The sequence below is a fragment of the Dreissena polymorpha genome, chromosome 13 (assembly GCF_020536995.1).
Source record: "Dreissena polymorpha isolate Duluth1 chromosome 13, UMN_Dpol_1.0, whole genome shotgun sequence".
Classification (NCBI taxonomy): domain Eukaryota; kingdom Metazoa; phylum Mollusca; class Bivalvia; order Myida; family Dreissenidae; genus Dreissena; species Dreissena polymorpha.
The window spans coordinates 57,290,516-57,305,881 of record NC_068367.1 but is presented as its reverse complement, the minus strand read 5'-3'; the positions used below and the strand labels follow the sequence as shown (position 1 = coordinate 57,305,881).

The 15,366-nt window shown below is 33.4% G+C and overlaps 2 protein-coding genes across 2 annotated transcripts; both read right to left on the bottom strand.

Annotated features, from left to right (window-relative positions):
• Positions 1–3,011: 3,011 nt before the first annotated feature.
• LOC127855360 (bcl-2-like protein 1) lies at positions 3,012–5,661 on the bottom strand. The gene is made up of 2 exons (XM_052390860.1): positions 4,980–5,661; positions 3,012–3,414 (listed from the first exon to the last, which is right to left on the bottom strand). Exons 1-2 carry the CDS (start codon positions 5,406–5,408, stop codon positions 3,379–3,381), a joined length of 465 nt encoding a protein of 154 aa, XP_052246820.1. The 5' UTR covers positions 5,409–5,661; the 3' UTR covers positions 3,012–3,378.
• A 7,956-nt stretch (positions 5,662–13,617) lies between these two features.
• On the bottom strand, positions 13,618–15,078 carry LOC127855356 (bcl-2-like protein 1). Its single transcript, XM_052390855.1, has 3 exons — positions 14,518–15,078; positions 14,164–14,244; positions 13,618–13,995 (listed from the first exon to the last, which is right to left on the bottom strand). Exons 1-3 carry the CDS (start codon positions 14,944–14,946, stop codon positions 13,876–13,878), a joined length of 630 nt encoding a protein of 209 aa, XP_052246815.1. The 5' UTR covers positions 14,947–15,078; the 3' UTR covers positions 13,618–13,875.
• Between the last annotated feature and the right edge of the window lie 288 nt (positions 15,079–15,366).

Below are 15,366 nucleotides of genomic sequence, written 5' to 3'. Positions count from 1 at the left end.
CACTAATATTACCCTTGAAATTGTATCGCAAAGATTACACGCAACAGACGTTGTTAATCAGCCCGAATGTCACAAAACGTCCGTTGTGAAACCAATGAAAGCTGGGCGTCTCTAAAGCAGAATGTACACATTAAGCAAGCATCGCTTGGGCAATTATAAAGCGTCAAAAAAGTGGATAACTAAAGCAGTATAATGTTGAATGTTGAAACACACTATTTTACTCGCGTCATTTGTGGTGAAAGAAAGAAGAGATGTCCAGAATCCGAGCGAACCCCTCAAAACCACAAATTACACTCATGTCGCTTAATGGAGAGTAAGTTGGTTCCTTTTTCTTTATTCAGCAGAAGAAAGGAATTGGATCATAAACAAAAAGGAACATGTTGAAATGTACTAAATTGCTTTGTAATATCACATGAATGTAAAAAAATGTTTTACGCTTTATGTTTTGTTGATGTGAATAAGCATTCGACGTAGAAATTGCCAGTTCCGTTTAAACAACATTTATTCAAGCGAAAACATAAATGTGTAACGTAATACAAAAAGAAATTATATTAGAGTTAGTTTGTTTTGATTTACGTAAGAATTGTATGCATGATTTACTCAAACACGTTGTATCAAATATGCTAAGCTTGTATAAGGAATTGGGAACTCTTCCTCATTCCTTATTCGATAAAGGAATAAGGAACAAGGAAAAAAGAACCAGCTTACTCTCCATGGTCGCTTACAGTATTTTTCCAGACAACACGGGACTGTTCAATATTATGCGAAATTTTATGCATGTTTAATATTAAAACTTGCATAAAACTTATACATAAACATGAGGTAGAAAGGAAACACCAGATAGAACAATGATTCCGGCTATTTAACTGCACACACCTTAACTCAGCTTTTTTAATAACTTGTGATTGCAAGTCCATAAAAGGCAAAACATCAACATTGTCTCAAACTTCCGACTTTCTGCGTAAGACACTGACAATCAAGTTTCAAGTGGCTATTGTACAAATGATGTATCCGTTTTAAAGAAAGAAACAATATGTAGTGTTTGTTAAACGAGAATTCAACCACATTACGTCTATAGAGATGATTTCAGCTATTTCAATGTTTCACTACCAACGATGATAGATTAACAACCAACTGGTAAATAATTACGTGGCGCTAAAATACATTTACCTTCACATAAACTGTTTAAGAAGTGACCCGGTGCTTTACGATGTCCATAAAATATCTTTAAATTGATTGTCCGCATGATGCTTAGTTTATTCTGGCTGTCAGTATAATCCTCATTTCCATCTTCTTCGTAAGTTTTGAAGTTATGCTTATATTACTTTATATTTGCTTCTTCGCATCCGTCTGGTAGTTACGTACATAAGTCTTTTTTTGAAAACCCTGTATCCAACCTTTATTTATGTTTTGGATTATGGAATAATGTGATACTTAAACCCGATAGTATACAGAGGAATTAACATATTCCTTTCGTATAAAGTATTGCTTTTCCGTAGTAATTCTTAGTAGTTCTGATAAATTTGTCCATCATATGTTAAGTGAACAATTTTTTGTCAGTATAATGTTGTTGATTTCATCCTGGTAAATATGCCAATTGTCTGCGTAGGGTTTATGTTTTTTTTTTATAAATGTTTGCATTGTTTTTCCTTACAGACCTGACTGTGAACAACAATCATATCTTCAATGCACAAATAATGTCGCGTACTCTAATGAATGTTCATATAGTGAGCATGATGGTTTGCATTAAAGTCAATCTACAGCACGACTAACTAACGCTCAAAATACTGATCCTGGAATTCGCACGAGCTTTGAAAAACCTACTATTCCCTCTTTACAAACAACGCTGGTCCATTATATCAACCAACGCTAGCTTAATTTAAATTATCACGGTTGATACGATGTGTGATTTTAAAAGCATTATCAATTGGTCAGCTTTATTTGTGCCAGCACATTAGTGTTTTTTTTTCTTCAAAATGTTGCTTTTCCGGGATACACGTTATGCACGACGGATATATTGTAGTATACTTAAGACTACTCGGGGTACTTTTATGGATAATTCCAGAAAACATAAAATCTAGAAAAGATTACTAATCCAGGTCATTATACGGATTCGTTGCATTTTCATTTGTCTAACTTTTCAATAAAGGTTAGTTCCTTTTTTGAAAATTTCACATATTTTAAATAATACATTACATGTACTAAGTTTATTAATGTCGAAGGTAATCCCTTCTGACGTTTAACTTCTTGTCTTGAATAGCAACTTCGGTGCAATTTTAATCATATAAAATACTCCTTTAAGAGCAAAGTCACTAAACAGTAAAAGCCTCGCATATTTACATTTATGACATTGCACGCATATTTACGTTCACAACATTACGCGGATGCGTCCTTGAATGTTTTCAATTCAACATGTGTTTCAGATTTGCATTGCACGATTCGCGGTAAGCGAGATTGGTCGAGAGAAAAAAAACATCTAGTACCGACCGTCTTGGATGAAGCTGTTAGTCATCCATTTAGCTATTAAAGCAAAACCGCAAGTGTGTATTACGTGTTTGTAAACTGCATTTACCCAGCTTTATTTTCCTTGTATTTTTAACACAAAAGAAATGTGTTTCTTCCGTGTCTGAGGTCTGGATAAACCTGAGTTTTCCCCAAATGAAATTGACACTCAAAGCTAGAAATTAAAAGAAATGCGGATGTTAATTACTAGTAAACAATTGTATACGCCACACTGTTCTGCATATATGTGTTGAAACGGGTATTTTACACTTTCATATTTTTTTATTAATTTACTTCGATCTTCCCGGTCTTTATGCGGTCGAACAAAAGTTTTTTCATACAAATTTTAAATCACAGTTAGTTTATTTACACGCTAACAATTAAATACATTTTTGTGGACTATTAAATTTTTTCTGCATTACAAAGTGCACAAACAAAAAACAACTTTTGTTCAGTTTTGTTTATGATATTGAAATCAATGGTATTATTATATTGGGTTATTCATGGTTTTATTAATCTTTATTAAACACGAACTCGATATTGTATTTTATTTTATAATTTCGATAAATTTAACTTTTAAAAACAACAAAATTCATCTCTTACATGATGAAACAACAATTTAAGTTATCAATAAAATAATGGAATGGATTAATGAAAATATATACATGTATATTAAAGTTTAGAAAATGAAGAATAGAAGATCTATTTGCTGCCACGTATATAAATCCATTAGGGTTGCACAATACCCCAAGTTAACGGCAATATTCAAAACACAGTTCTAAACATTGGGCTTAGCAATGGTTTAGGAGAAGTACTCGCAGGCACGCGGAACTGAACGCGCCCACAAACAGAGAGCCCCACCCACCATTCTGCTTCTCATGTGGGTTTTTTGTGGAATTCTACCAGTCCATTCTGAAAATAGATAAGGAACAAAAAATGAGAACAAAACTGTGTTGCATATCAACTGAAGCGCATGTTCTAGATTTTTAAGAATGTTATTTGTAAGTTGCTGGTATTGTTTTCCCCAAAAGAGCCTTGATAATTTTGCGAAAACGTTTACTAAACATTTTCACGTGAATATTGCTTCTCGGAAACGTATCCCTTCGTGCCACGTCAACCCGATTCTTTTCTGTCACAAGTACATTCTACAAACAGTTTGACATTTACGCTAATCAGTTTTTATCAGTTATGAAGTTTGAAATATAGAACGTGTTTGATTGTTCTTTTTATTTTTTTTATTTTGTTTTCGCGATTTTGGTAAGTCGATGTTAAAGTTGTCCTTAATAACATTATAAAGAACTGAAGTACCAAATGAACATTTGTCGATGGAAATCAAGTACAATTTATTTCTTATCGTATTTGCTAACAACCGTTCCATTTACAGATCTGTGCACGGTGTAAAATAGTAAGCAGGACGTGATAAAAAGAGTTGGTCGTGATCAGTCTTCATTGCGTCATGATTTCAATAATCACTGGCACGTGGAGACGTCGGTACCCGTCTGTGTTCTTGTTCATACCTTGTCACTCCATACCCAAAAGCGCAGTGGCATATGATTTCTTCACAATTAGACTCTTGGTGTTGATGTCATATTGAACCAGTAGAAAATGGAACGAGCCCAATGATTGAACGCTTTACCATACATCAATACGTGGAACTCAAGATTCGAGATGTATGAATATCATGCCAGATATTAAGCCGCTAACTGGGTTAAACAATTAAATTCTTGGTTCATGACCGGGAAAACCTTGATCAGCCATTTACCCAACTGCATACATTACGTTGTTAAAGAGCGACCAGCTTTTCATGCATTCCAGACTTAAGAACGAGTTTGACATTAATTGTGAAAGAAAGTTGCACCTAGAGTGAATTGAATGCCAAAACTAAATGTAAAACGAATGTTTTTATACAAAAGCCAATCATTCCGATCGTCAGACTTATTTTAAATAAATTACCGTGTGTGTGACCCTGTATTAATTTTTGTATCGTTAAAAGCATACATAAGTTCATAACACTAAATGCGAATGAGTGAATTCATTCGAACACGGATGCCACTTTGATAAGAAAATTGTTTAGTTCGGTATCCGCAATTTCGATTTTTATTCTTTTTTCTGAATGTTCAGACCAAGTTTTGAAATAATGATTATATTGGTTTTCAAATGTTCAATTCATATAACGGATCTAAACCTACTACACTTTTTGCTTAACTATTTTTCTTATATATCCAACTCTAAATTAGTAAACGCTAAAACGCTGAGTGAGTTGAAAATAGGCGCCTCTTCTGACACATTATTGGCCCCTTATATCGCGCATAAAAACAGTTTTTATTGTTATAGTATAATATCATTACATCAAAGTTATTTGTTTACCTTGAATGAAAGTCGTAACAGTTAATAAATTAATATTTGATCAATTTCTGGCACCGCTTGTACAAACCATTTCAACTAAAAATGCAACAAAATTAAAAACATCAACCTACCCATCCATTATTTTTGTCAATCCATTGTTCCACGTATTTTCTCATGAACTTGCACGTCCAATCCTGGATATTCTCGACGTCCCCATGGCAATTCGACCGCATTCGGTCTACCGCCAATGCCCCGGCATACGCGAATATGGCTATTACGCGACCCCAGTTCAGATCTTGGTCCACCAGTTCACTCAAAGTGCTCCAATAACCCTCCTTAGTTAAGTTATTGCTAGCATATTCCGTACACATTTCCCCAATGCTCTTTTCATATCTATTCTCAAATTCCTCACATAATTCAACGACCGCATCAGTGACATTGTTCTTGTGAACATTTCGGATCGGCCCACTGTTTGACTTAACCCCAAACTTGTTCGCCTTATACTCAATATAATACGCCAAAATAGTGGCCGCATTTAATCCATTATCGTTTTCAGCCATGTCTAATGTTGTTTGTTTCAAAGTATCTCTTCTAATTAAACGAAGAACCTAATAACACTTCTAAACTTGTTATTTGACGTGCTTGGTTTAATAGTGCATTTAACTGTCCAGTGCTTTGCTTTCAGCTTTTATTTATACGCCCATCCGTACTTACCTGTAACTATATTTAGAAGCGGGAGCGCGTTTGAGGCAGTCTACAGTTGTTCTTGAAAATCTCTAAGCCGAAAACAACTGGTCTGCAAAACACCGTCAAAACAAGGCCTTCAGTTATTACCTGAAAATAGATTCTGATAATATTCAGTGCAGCTCATCAATATCTTAAAAATAAAGCACAAAACAATGCAGAAAATGCTCTTTAAATTGATATCTGGGGTAAAATAGACCATTTTGGGGGCAACGGAACTTGGCCGTAAAAACCTCATATTTTGATAAACCCGGCAAATCACATTTATCTTTCCGGGTAAGATTACACACACAGTCGACAACATGCTTTGCACTATCACAGCAAATGCTTTCAAACTGAGCCAAACATAAGCCCTCATTACCATTAAACTTTTTTGCACTGCTAACTTTAAACTCACTGTTGAAATCTGTCAAATGTCGGATGCTTCAAGCAGGAAGTACATGTGTTTATTTCTCACTGAGCATGTGCATAATGTTTACTAAAATTCAGGTCACTTAGTTTCTAATTACTGAAAACAAGTGAAATTACTAACAAATTGACCATTTATACTTACATTTCAGCTTCTGGAGTAAAAAAAAAACACTATTATTTTAGGCCGTTCACCTTAAATTAAGGAAATAGACCGCCGTGGCCAATGCGCATATAGGGCTAAAAAACTGTAGACTGACTCCAAATCTCCAATAATACGCGATCTGTGTTGTAAACAAGACGATATTAACGGGGAAAAAAGTACAATTGTTTTATTGTCCAGTATTCTATGGTTTAAAGCGGCGTCCGACTTTGGCTTTTCAGACGTAATAAACTATTAACATTTTGTCTAAAAAGTATCTTTCATTTCTGTAATCTTTTCCAACGTTATGGAAACTTCGATAACTTGATACTTTGTATAACTAGAGCATTTTTCGTAATACCGTTGCGACGTCGAGTTAAAAAAAATTACTTCATGTACTACTTTAACAGAGAATATATCCTTCACAGGAATAACATGATTCATTATAATTATCATTTTATTTATTGTCTGTAAAGTAGCTGTTCAAGTATTTCTTGTTCTTATCGTATATTAATTATTTGCCCTTAACATGTATTTCATTGTGAAAAATAAACTACTATTTTGTTGTAGTATTATGGTTTCATTTAGGTAAATGTGCAACTGGGATGTATTGCGTGTATCATATTACAGTCCAGTTAACTTTTGTTTTGACCTATTTACCTTTCCCAGATCGAATAAAAAGCTAAAAGTACATGTAAGCTGTCTACACACACACCGGCTCTCATGTTGGGACTGCATATATGAAACCTACTTTCAACATTTCAGTGCAATGCCTCCATCCAAACTCAAGTTATTCACTCAAGTTTAAATCATGTTTCTATTTCACGAACAGTGAATTGGGCCTTTACCTCACTTAAGTTACAAGGAGCTGGGCATGACCAGACACATTCCAAATACAGGTTACTATGCAAGCTTGTAATAGCCTAAGTTTTATCAAGATCGGTCACTGCACACTTAAGTTATTGACTTGAAAATAACGGATCTTTTTCCATTGTTAGTAACATTGAAATTGATCCGATTTGCCCGAAATGCAATCTTAAGATACGGGACTTCATGTTAGATACCTTCTCATGACAATTCAGTTCTGTATCTCCATCAAACCTTTTCCGTTTTAGTAACCCTTACCTTTACCTTGACCCAACAAGCCCCAAATACCACCTTAATGCAAGCTTAGTATATACCAAGTTTCATAACGATAGATAAATGCAAACTTTAGTTAATGACCGGAAACCACCTGTTTGATGCGGCCTGCATACCCGCCTGCCCGCAATACACAAACTGATAATCAGGATGTCCAACTTTATTGAAAACCTTCATAAAATAGCAAAATATTGACTCAGATTGAATCATTTTAAACTTTAAAACAGGCAATCTTATTGAAAATGACAACATCATTAACCTATAAACAAATATTTATCAACACACTATTTACCCTTTTCTGTGTTTTAACTAACATGCACTGAATTGCACCGAATCAAGGTTTACTTTAACGGTTAAACGGATAACACGAGTAAACATTGCGATAAACACAAACCTGCTTTGTTATAAATGACATACAACTTATCAGGTTTTATTGTTTTCAAACAATTATGTTGCATATTAAGGAACAGCTTCAACCTGTTTTGCGAATATCGATGATAACAAAACTCTCACATCTTGACAATGTTTGAAATGTAAAACATATAAGTGCTGATCGCTATGTACGGTTTCTGACAAAATCACTTATATTACCCTTAAAATTGTATCGAAAAGAATAGAAGCAATAGACGTTGTTAATCAGCCCGAGTGTCACACAACGTCCGTTGCGAGATGTATTAAAGCTGGGCGTCTGTAAAGCAGAAGGTATACATTAAGCAAGCCTCGCTTGGGCAATAACAAAAGTGAGTAACTAAAGCATGTTAATGTTGGTATCCAAACAAAAACAATTATGATCACATCATCTAAGTTTAACTAAGTGCCATGAAAGAAGAGATATCAAAAATCCGAGCGAATGAGTATAATGGAATAATGTGATACTTAAAAGCGATAGTGTATATTGAGGAATTCACATATGTCTTTATTATAAGTATTGCTTATCCGTAGTCATTCTTAGTAGTTCTGATAAATTTGTCCATAATATGTTAAGTGAACTACTTTTTGTCACTCAAGTGTTGTTGATTACATTCTGGTAAATTTGCAAATTATCTATATAGTGTGTATGAATTTGTTTTTATAAGTGTTTGCATATTTTTGTCCTTAAAAGACATGGAAGTGAAAAAAACATTTTGTTTTTGTCGTAAATATCGAACTACTGTCACGTACTTATCTGAATGTTTTTATAGTGAGCACGATGGTATGCATGAAAGTCAAGCTACAATACGACATACTTGCGCTCAATTGGTCGTTATGCACGACGTATAAATTGTAGATTACTTAGGAGTACCAAAACGATTCATAATTACCAACATGTCCGCTGCTATGGTAAATATTTTACTTTTTAGTGTTGTGATTTATGGATTATTCTAGAAAAAAATCTCGAATAGGTCAATAAGTCCGGTCATTGTATGGATTTAATGCAGATTCGTACGCCTACATTTTCAATAAACTTTAGTATCTTTTTCAGAAATGTCAAATATTTTAAATAATACATTACATGTACTAATTTTATTAATATCGAAGGTAATCCCTTCCGACGTTTAACTTATTGTCTTGAATAGCAACTACGGTGGTATTTTATCATATAAGATACTCATTTAAGAGCAAAGTCACTAAACAGTAAAAGCCTCGCATAATTACGTTTGAGTGAATCCGGCTTATGTGCGACAATTGATGTCTTCGGGATTTAATGCAACATACAATAAAATATTCATATGAATTGCGATGTAATTTTCCATTTTGAGACAGAAGTTAATGACCAGAAAAGAAAAAATATGACATGAATGGTAAATTGCCATTAACATTTTACATAAATACCGTCTAGATATCATAAGTTGACAGAATAAGCATGTCTTTGCCAAAAAATGTGTTCGTTATATGTTCTTCTTTAAAAAAAATGCCAGGTTTTTAAAGTTTATTACTGTTCAAAATATGTTAATTAGTTGTCTTTACTTGATAAGAAATAGATTTTTGACAGAAGTGAATATTTTTTAAAAATAAAGATAATGTACGGATGTCTTCAAAAGTGCAACCAGTTACGAGGCATTGTTTTAAAGTGCATTAAAATATCTGAGATTGTAACAATACATTGTTTTAATGTCTTAATCTAATACATTTCATCATATACTAAAGCTAAAACTAATCTTTACCGGTCTAATTTTGTACTCTATTTCAAAATTAAATGTCAAATATCTATAAATAAAACATAGCGTAATTATTGGAAACCCATTTACGAGACAGTCATATAATTTAAGAACAAATACACGTTATATCTTACTACTAGGAATAATTATGTTAAGGACTTAAAGGAGGGTTATATTTAACTGAAAATATAACTGTTATCACAATGAGATTATTTATTTCGTCATTTTTACGATTTAATTGTATCTATAAACCATTTACGAACCACCAGTTACGAGTCACGAAACATAGCAAAAAGGTCTTTTACCCATTTCTTTCTAGTTAATACATTATTTTCGGATTAATTACGTCATATTTAAGTTATATAAGTCGTTATAACATTAGATCGGCAATTTTCTTGAACTTGGTTTCCAACATAGCAAAATAACGCAGGGTAAGTGTTTTTATTATGTTTTTATTGTGATTTTCATATTTATATCTGGATTATATTTGATGTTTTTTGTATTAAAACACATTATATAAAAAATAGATGAAGAAACATGAAACATTAATAATGTTTATTAAATAAATGCTTATTATATCTTTGTCCCGTAACTGGTAAAGTTTTGATGCGGCAATTATACTGTATATTGAACGTTTACAACATATTGTTTTATGTTTACATTTGCATGCAAGGGATATTTTATGATAATACAATACAAATTTTCCATTATCATGTTACAAATTGACGTTTTATAGCAATAATAACAAAAAATGTAAACTTCATAATATCCTTTAATGTAGAATGGCGAAATAGAAGGCCCAAATAATTAAGGAGTATCGTGCAAGAAAGAAAGCTGAACTTGGTGATGCATGGCTCAAGCGGGAAAACCAGAGAGTACAGGGCTATTTTGTTCCAATAGCAGAGCTAAGTGAAGAGAAACAAACACATAAACGAAAATTAAACAAGAAGAACTGTGAAACATATCGAAAAAACGAAAGACAGTGGTATGTGATGACACCAATCAGTCTGGAGAAAATAATAAAAAAAAGATGCATTTGAAGATGAAAACGTTGTTTCTAGCAGTACTGTTACATCAGTTATTCAACATGAACCTTTCGTTGTTAGAATGAGATTTGATACACCAAAGGAGTCAAGTAGACAATCGCGCGGAAGAAAACGGGTGTCTAGAGCCCTGGCAAAACAGTGCAGAAAAAATGAAACATTACAGGATGAAAACGAATCATTGAAAAGAAAGCTAAACTCAGTGCGAAAACGGTTAAATAGATTGGAAAATAAGCAAAGGAACGCGCCATCAACACCAAGAAGTTAATCAGACAAGCTATTAAGAGATGCTGGGTTAGAACCTAAACGTTTTCCCGAGATAAGACAAAAGGTGCTGTTCGCCGAATGTTTGAGTGAAGAAATCAAGGAAGCAAAGAAAGCTAATAACCAAAATGTAGTAATAAGAATCGTATCAGGCAAGATCATAAAGAAATACCAAATGAAGAAAGCACTTGGCACAAGCACACTTCTTGATCGTAGGAAACTGAACAACTTATTAAAATCGGTTACACGTGTGGACAAGCGCACAAGAAACGCAGGGATCAATAGTAAAATAACAAGAGAAATACATGAATTCCTATCAAAACAGTGTTACCAGGTAAAGCAGATGCAATTAAAGTAGGATCAGATAAAGTTCAGAAACGTGTACTGAATGATTACATGTATAATTTACACACACAAAGTTTCTAGCTGAAATAAGTTACAAAGTCTCCCGCAGTACATATTATAACAAAAAACCTAGATCAATAGCTCATAAGAATTTCTCATCAAGAAGCGTTTGCCTGTGCCAAAAGCACCAAAACTTCGTACTGAAGCTTAGATGCTTGAAGAATCATAAAGTAACATTGATCACGAGTCCTGATTAATTTATGGCAGTACACAGTAATGAAGAAGTTCTTAATAAGATTTTGAGCAAAATACAGGAAACTAGTGTGCGCTATCAAGAGTGGAAAAGAATGAAAATGAAAGATGGAAAACGAAAGATGAGAGTAGTTGACTTAGAACTGCCAACCGAAGAGTTTAAAGAAATGATGAAGAAAACACACACAGAATGTGCAAGACACATACACAAAGTAATACAACAGTACAAAGGTGTTAAAGTAATGAGGGAATGTTGCCAGCTAAACATGTCCTAGTCTAAATGGATTTTAGTGAAAAATACTGCTGCCAGAATATGGAAGAGGTGCAAAGCGTGTATTGGAACGCTTCAGCAATAACTCTCCATCCAACGGTTATGTATAAAAGAAACATTAACAAAAAATATTAAACACAAGAGTATAGTATACGTTTCAGAAATACTTCAACATAACGCTAGTGTGGTATTGGCAACCGTTGAGAAAGTGATCGCGACTGCTAAGAAGTTTGTAGATGAGTTGGAGGCGATACATGTTTGGACTGACTCACCTACAAGTCAATATCGGAATAATATAATGTTTAACTTTTTAAGCAATCTTGAAAAGTCAAATGGCATTACTGGATCCTGGCATTTTTTTCGAGAGTGGGCATGGAAAGAGTCCGTGTGACGGCATTTGGGGGTACAACAAAGCGTAATGCCGACCACGCAATAAAGCAAGCAAAAGTTATAATACGTAACGCGGATGATTTCTTCAACTGGGCCAGTGAAAATAGAGCAGGCAGAGTTCATTCAAAGATATGAATATAAAACCGATAAAAGGTACAATGAAGATCCGTAGATTTGTCGCAGCTTCCCCAGGAATTGTGAGAACAAGAGATGCAACTTGTGTGTGTGATAACTGTTTTAATGAAAATAGTTTTGTTGAAAATAGCCAATGCATATGGTTAGAACAAAACTTAACCAAACCAATACGAGAAATTCAAAACAGTGAAATACAAGTTTTCTTTAAATAGAATATGCTTTATAATCAGTTTATGCAGTTATCATTTCAAATAATTTGTGTTCACAATATTCCAATTGTAATCGTTGTACCAAGTGAACATTTTTATTAGCGTGAACATACTTTTATAATTTGCTACAGTATTAAAATCAACAAATTATAACGGAATACTCTTGTTTTTTTAAAGAGATAAAGAATGTTTGAACAAGTTGTTTGTAAAAATGATAGTATGCGTGTTTTTAGTAAAATGATGAATAGAAATTTACGGGACACTTCTTAACCATTTACGTGACCTCAGGAAAATTCAACATAATGTCATAATAACAATATGTTATATCAATAATTTTTGTACGATTTATTAAATTCTGCTTTGATAAACAAAATGTATTATCTTGTTTTTGAATAGTTTCATTGTTTTTTTTTGTTAAAGTTAAACAAGTTGTAATAAGAACATATTTTACTTTATGTTATATAGTTGACATTTAACCTGGGAACTCAATAATTTTTTTTTATAAAATCATGAGTCTTGTACCGAAAATTACATACTAGTTCTTTTACTGGTTTTATTAAAACTCAAATTTTAAGATAACTATCACAGATGTACTCATACAAATTTGGATTTTAGTCACAAATATACAAAGGATTCATAAAATTAACGAACATAACAAATATTTTAAACTTTATTTTTCTCTAAAAATATTGTGTTACGACATTGCACGCATATTTACGTTTACGACATTGCGCGGATGCGTCCTTTAATGTTTTCAATTCAACATGTGTTCCAGATTCGCATTACACGTGTCGCGTTAAGCGAGATTGGTCGAGATAAAAAATATCTAGTACCGACCGTCCTGTATGAAGCTGTTAGCAAAACCGCCAGTCTGTATAACGTATTTGCAAACTGCATTTACCCAGCTTTATTTTCCTTGTAAATTTAACACAAAAGAAATGTTTTTTTCTGTGTCTGACGTCTGGATAAACGCCACACTGTTTTGCATATATGTGTTGAAACGGGTATTTTACATGTCTCTACTTTCATATTTTTTATTAATTTACTTCGCTATTCCCGGTCTTTAAGCGGTCGAACAAAGTTGTTTTCATACAAATTTTAAATCACAGTTAGTTTATTTACACGCTTAACAATTAAATACATTTTCGTGGACTATTAATTCTTTTTCTACATTTCAAAGTGCACAAACAAAAAACAACTTTTGTTCAGTTTTGTTTATGATATTGAAATAAATGGTATTATAATATTATTTTATGCATGGTTTTATGAATCTTTATTAAAACACGAACTCTTTATTTTATTTTATTTTATAATTTCGATACATTTAACTTTTAAAAACAACAACATTCATCTCTTAAATGATGAAACAACAAGTTAAGTTGTCAATATAATAATGGAATGGATTAATGAAAATATAAACATGTATATTAAAGTTCAGAAAATGAAGACTATAACATCTATTTGGTGCCATGTATATAAATCCATACGGCTTGCACGATATCACAAGTAAACAGCAATATTCAAAACAGCGATCTTAACGTTGGGCTTAGAAATGGTTTGGGAGAAGCACTCGCAGGCACGCGGCAATGAACACGCTCACAAACAGACAGCCCCACCCACCATTCTGCTTCTCATCTGGTTTGTTGTTGAATTCTACCAGTCCATTCTGAAAAAAGATAAGGAACAAACAATTAGAACGATTTCGAACAAAACTGTATGGCGTATCTGCTGAGGCGCATGTTTTTTTCAATATTTTTAAGAATGCTATTTGTAATATTGCTGGTATTGTTTTCCCCAAAAGAGCCTTGGTAATTTTGCGAGAACGTTTACTAACCATTTTCACGAGAATATTGCTTCTCTGAAACTTATCCCTTCGTGCCACGTCTTCCCGATGTTTTTCTTTCACAAGTCCATCCTACAAACAGTTTGACATTAACGATAATCAATTCTATCAGTTATGAAGAATGAAATATAAAACGTGTCTGTTCTTTGTAATTTTATAATCATTCATTCGCCGCGATTTTGGTATGCCGATGTTAACTTTGTCCTTAATAACATGGTAAAGAACTAAATTGTATAACTTGAATAACAGTTATTACTATAAGATTAATATTTGAAGAACTTCTGGCACCACTTGTACAATCCATTATAACTAAAAGTACAACAACAGTTTAAAAAAAACACTTACCCATCCGTTATTCTTTGCAATCCATTTTTCTACGTGTTTCTTCATGAACTTGCACGTCCAGTCTTGGATAATCTCAACGTCCCCGTGGCAATTCGACCGCATTCGGTCTACCGACAATGCCCCAGCAAATGCGAATATTACTATAATGCGACCCCAGTTAAGATCGTTGTCTAACAATTGACTCAAAATGCTCCAATAACCCTCCTGAGTTAAGTTATCTTTCGCACATTCCTTGCACCTTTTCTCAAAGCTCTTTGCATATCTATGCTCAAATTTCTCACATAATTCAAAGACCGCATCGGTGACCTCGTTCTTGTGAAAATTTCTGATCGGCGCACTATTCGACTTAAAACCGAACTTTTTTGCTTTAAACTCAATATAATACGGCAAAATAGTGGCCGCATTTAATACATTGTCGTTTCCACTCATGTTTAATGTCGTTTGTTTCAAAGTATCACTATTAATTAGATGGAGTACCTTATACAACTTCTAAACTTGTTATTTGACCTGCTTGGTTTAATAAAACTAAATTCAACTTTTCAGTGCCTTTGATTTGTGCTTGTCTTTATATGCTCATGCGTACTTCGCCGTCACTATTTATAGAATCTCCGATAATATCCCAGCGCCATAGCCACGCTGAGGTACACCGAGGCAGTTGCCTCGGCTAAAATTTGCAGAGCAATGTTGAGATTACGAGGAAAAAAAGGAAAATTTATGTCAAAGAATACATTCTATATAAGAAATTGAGGCAATTTAATGAATTTAAGGCACTATGATATTCACAAACAAATATTTTCATTGAGTACAATTGGTTCATGTTGAGGCAGATAAATATTTCATTTTAATAAC

Bases quoted from the DNA above. Each gene is read 5' to 3' on its own strand.
- LOC127855360 (XM_052390860.1), bottom strand. From the start codon at position 5,408: ATGGCTGAAAACGATAATGGATTAAATGCGGCCACTATTTTGGCGTAT. The intron at 3,415-4,979 runs GTAGGTTGATGT...ATCTATTTTCAG, and splicing joins TTGACAAAAATAATGGATGG to AATGGACTGGTAGAATTCCA.
- LOC127855356 (XM_052390855.1), bottom strand. From the start codon at position 14,946: ATGAGTGGAAACGACAATGTATTAAATGCGGCCACTATTTTGCCGTAT. The intron at 14,245-14,517 runs GTAAGTGTTTTT...AACTGTTTGTAG, and splicing joins TTGCAAAGAATAACGGATGG to GATGGACTTGTGAAAGAAAA. The intron at 13,996-14,163 runs GTTAGTAAACGT...ATCTTTTTTCAG, and splicing joins GCAATATTCTCGTGAAAATG to AATGGACTGGTAGAATTCAA.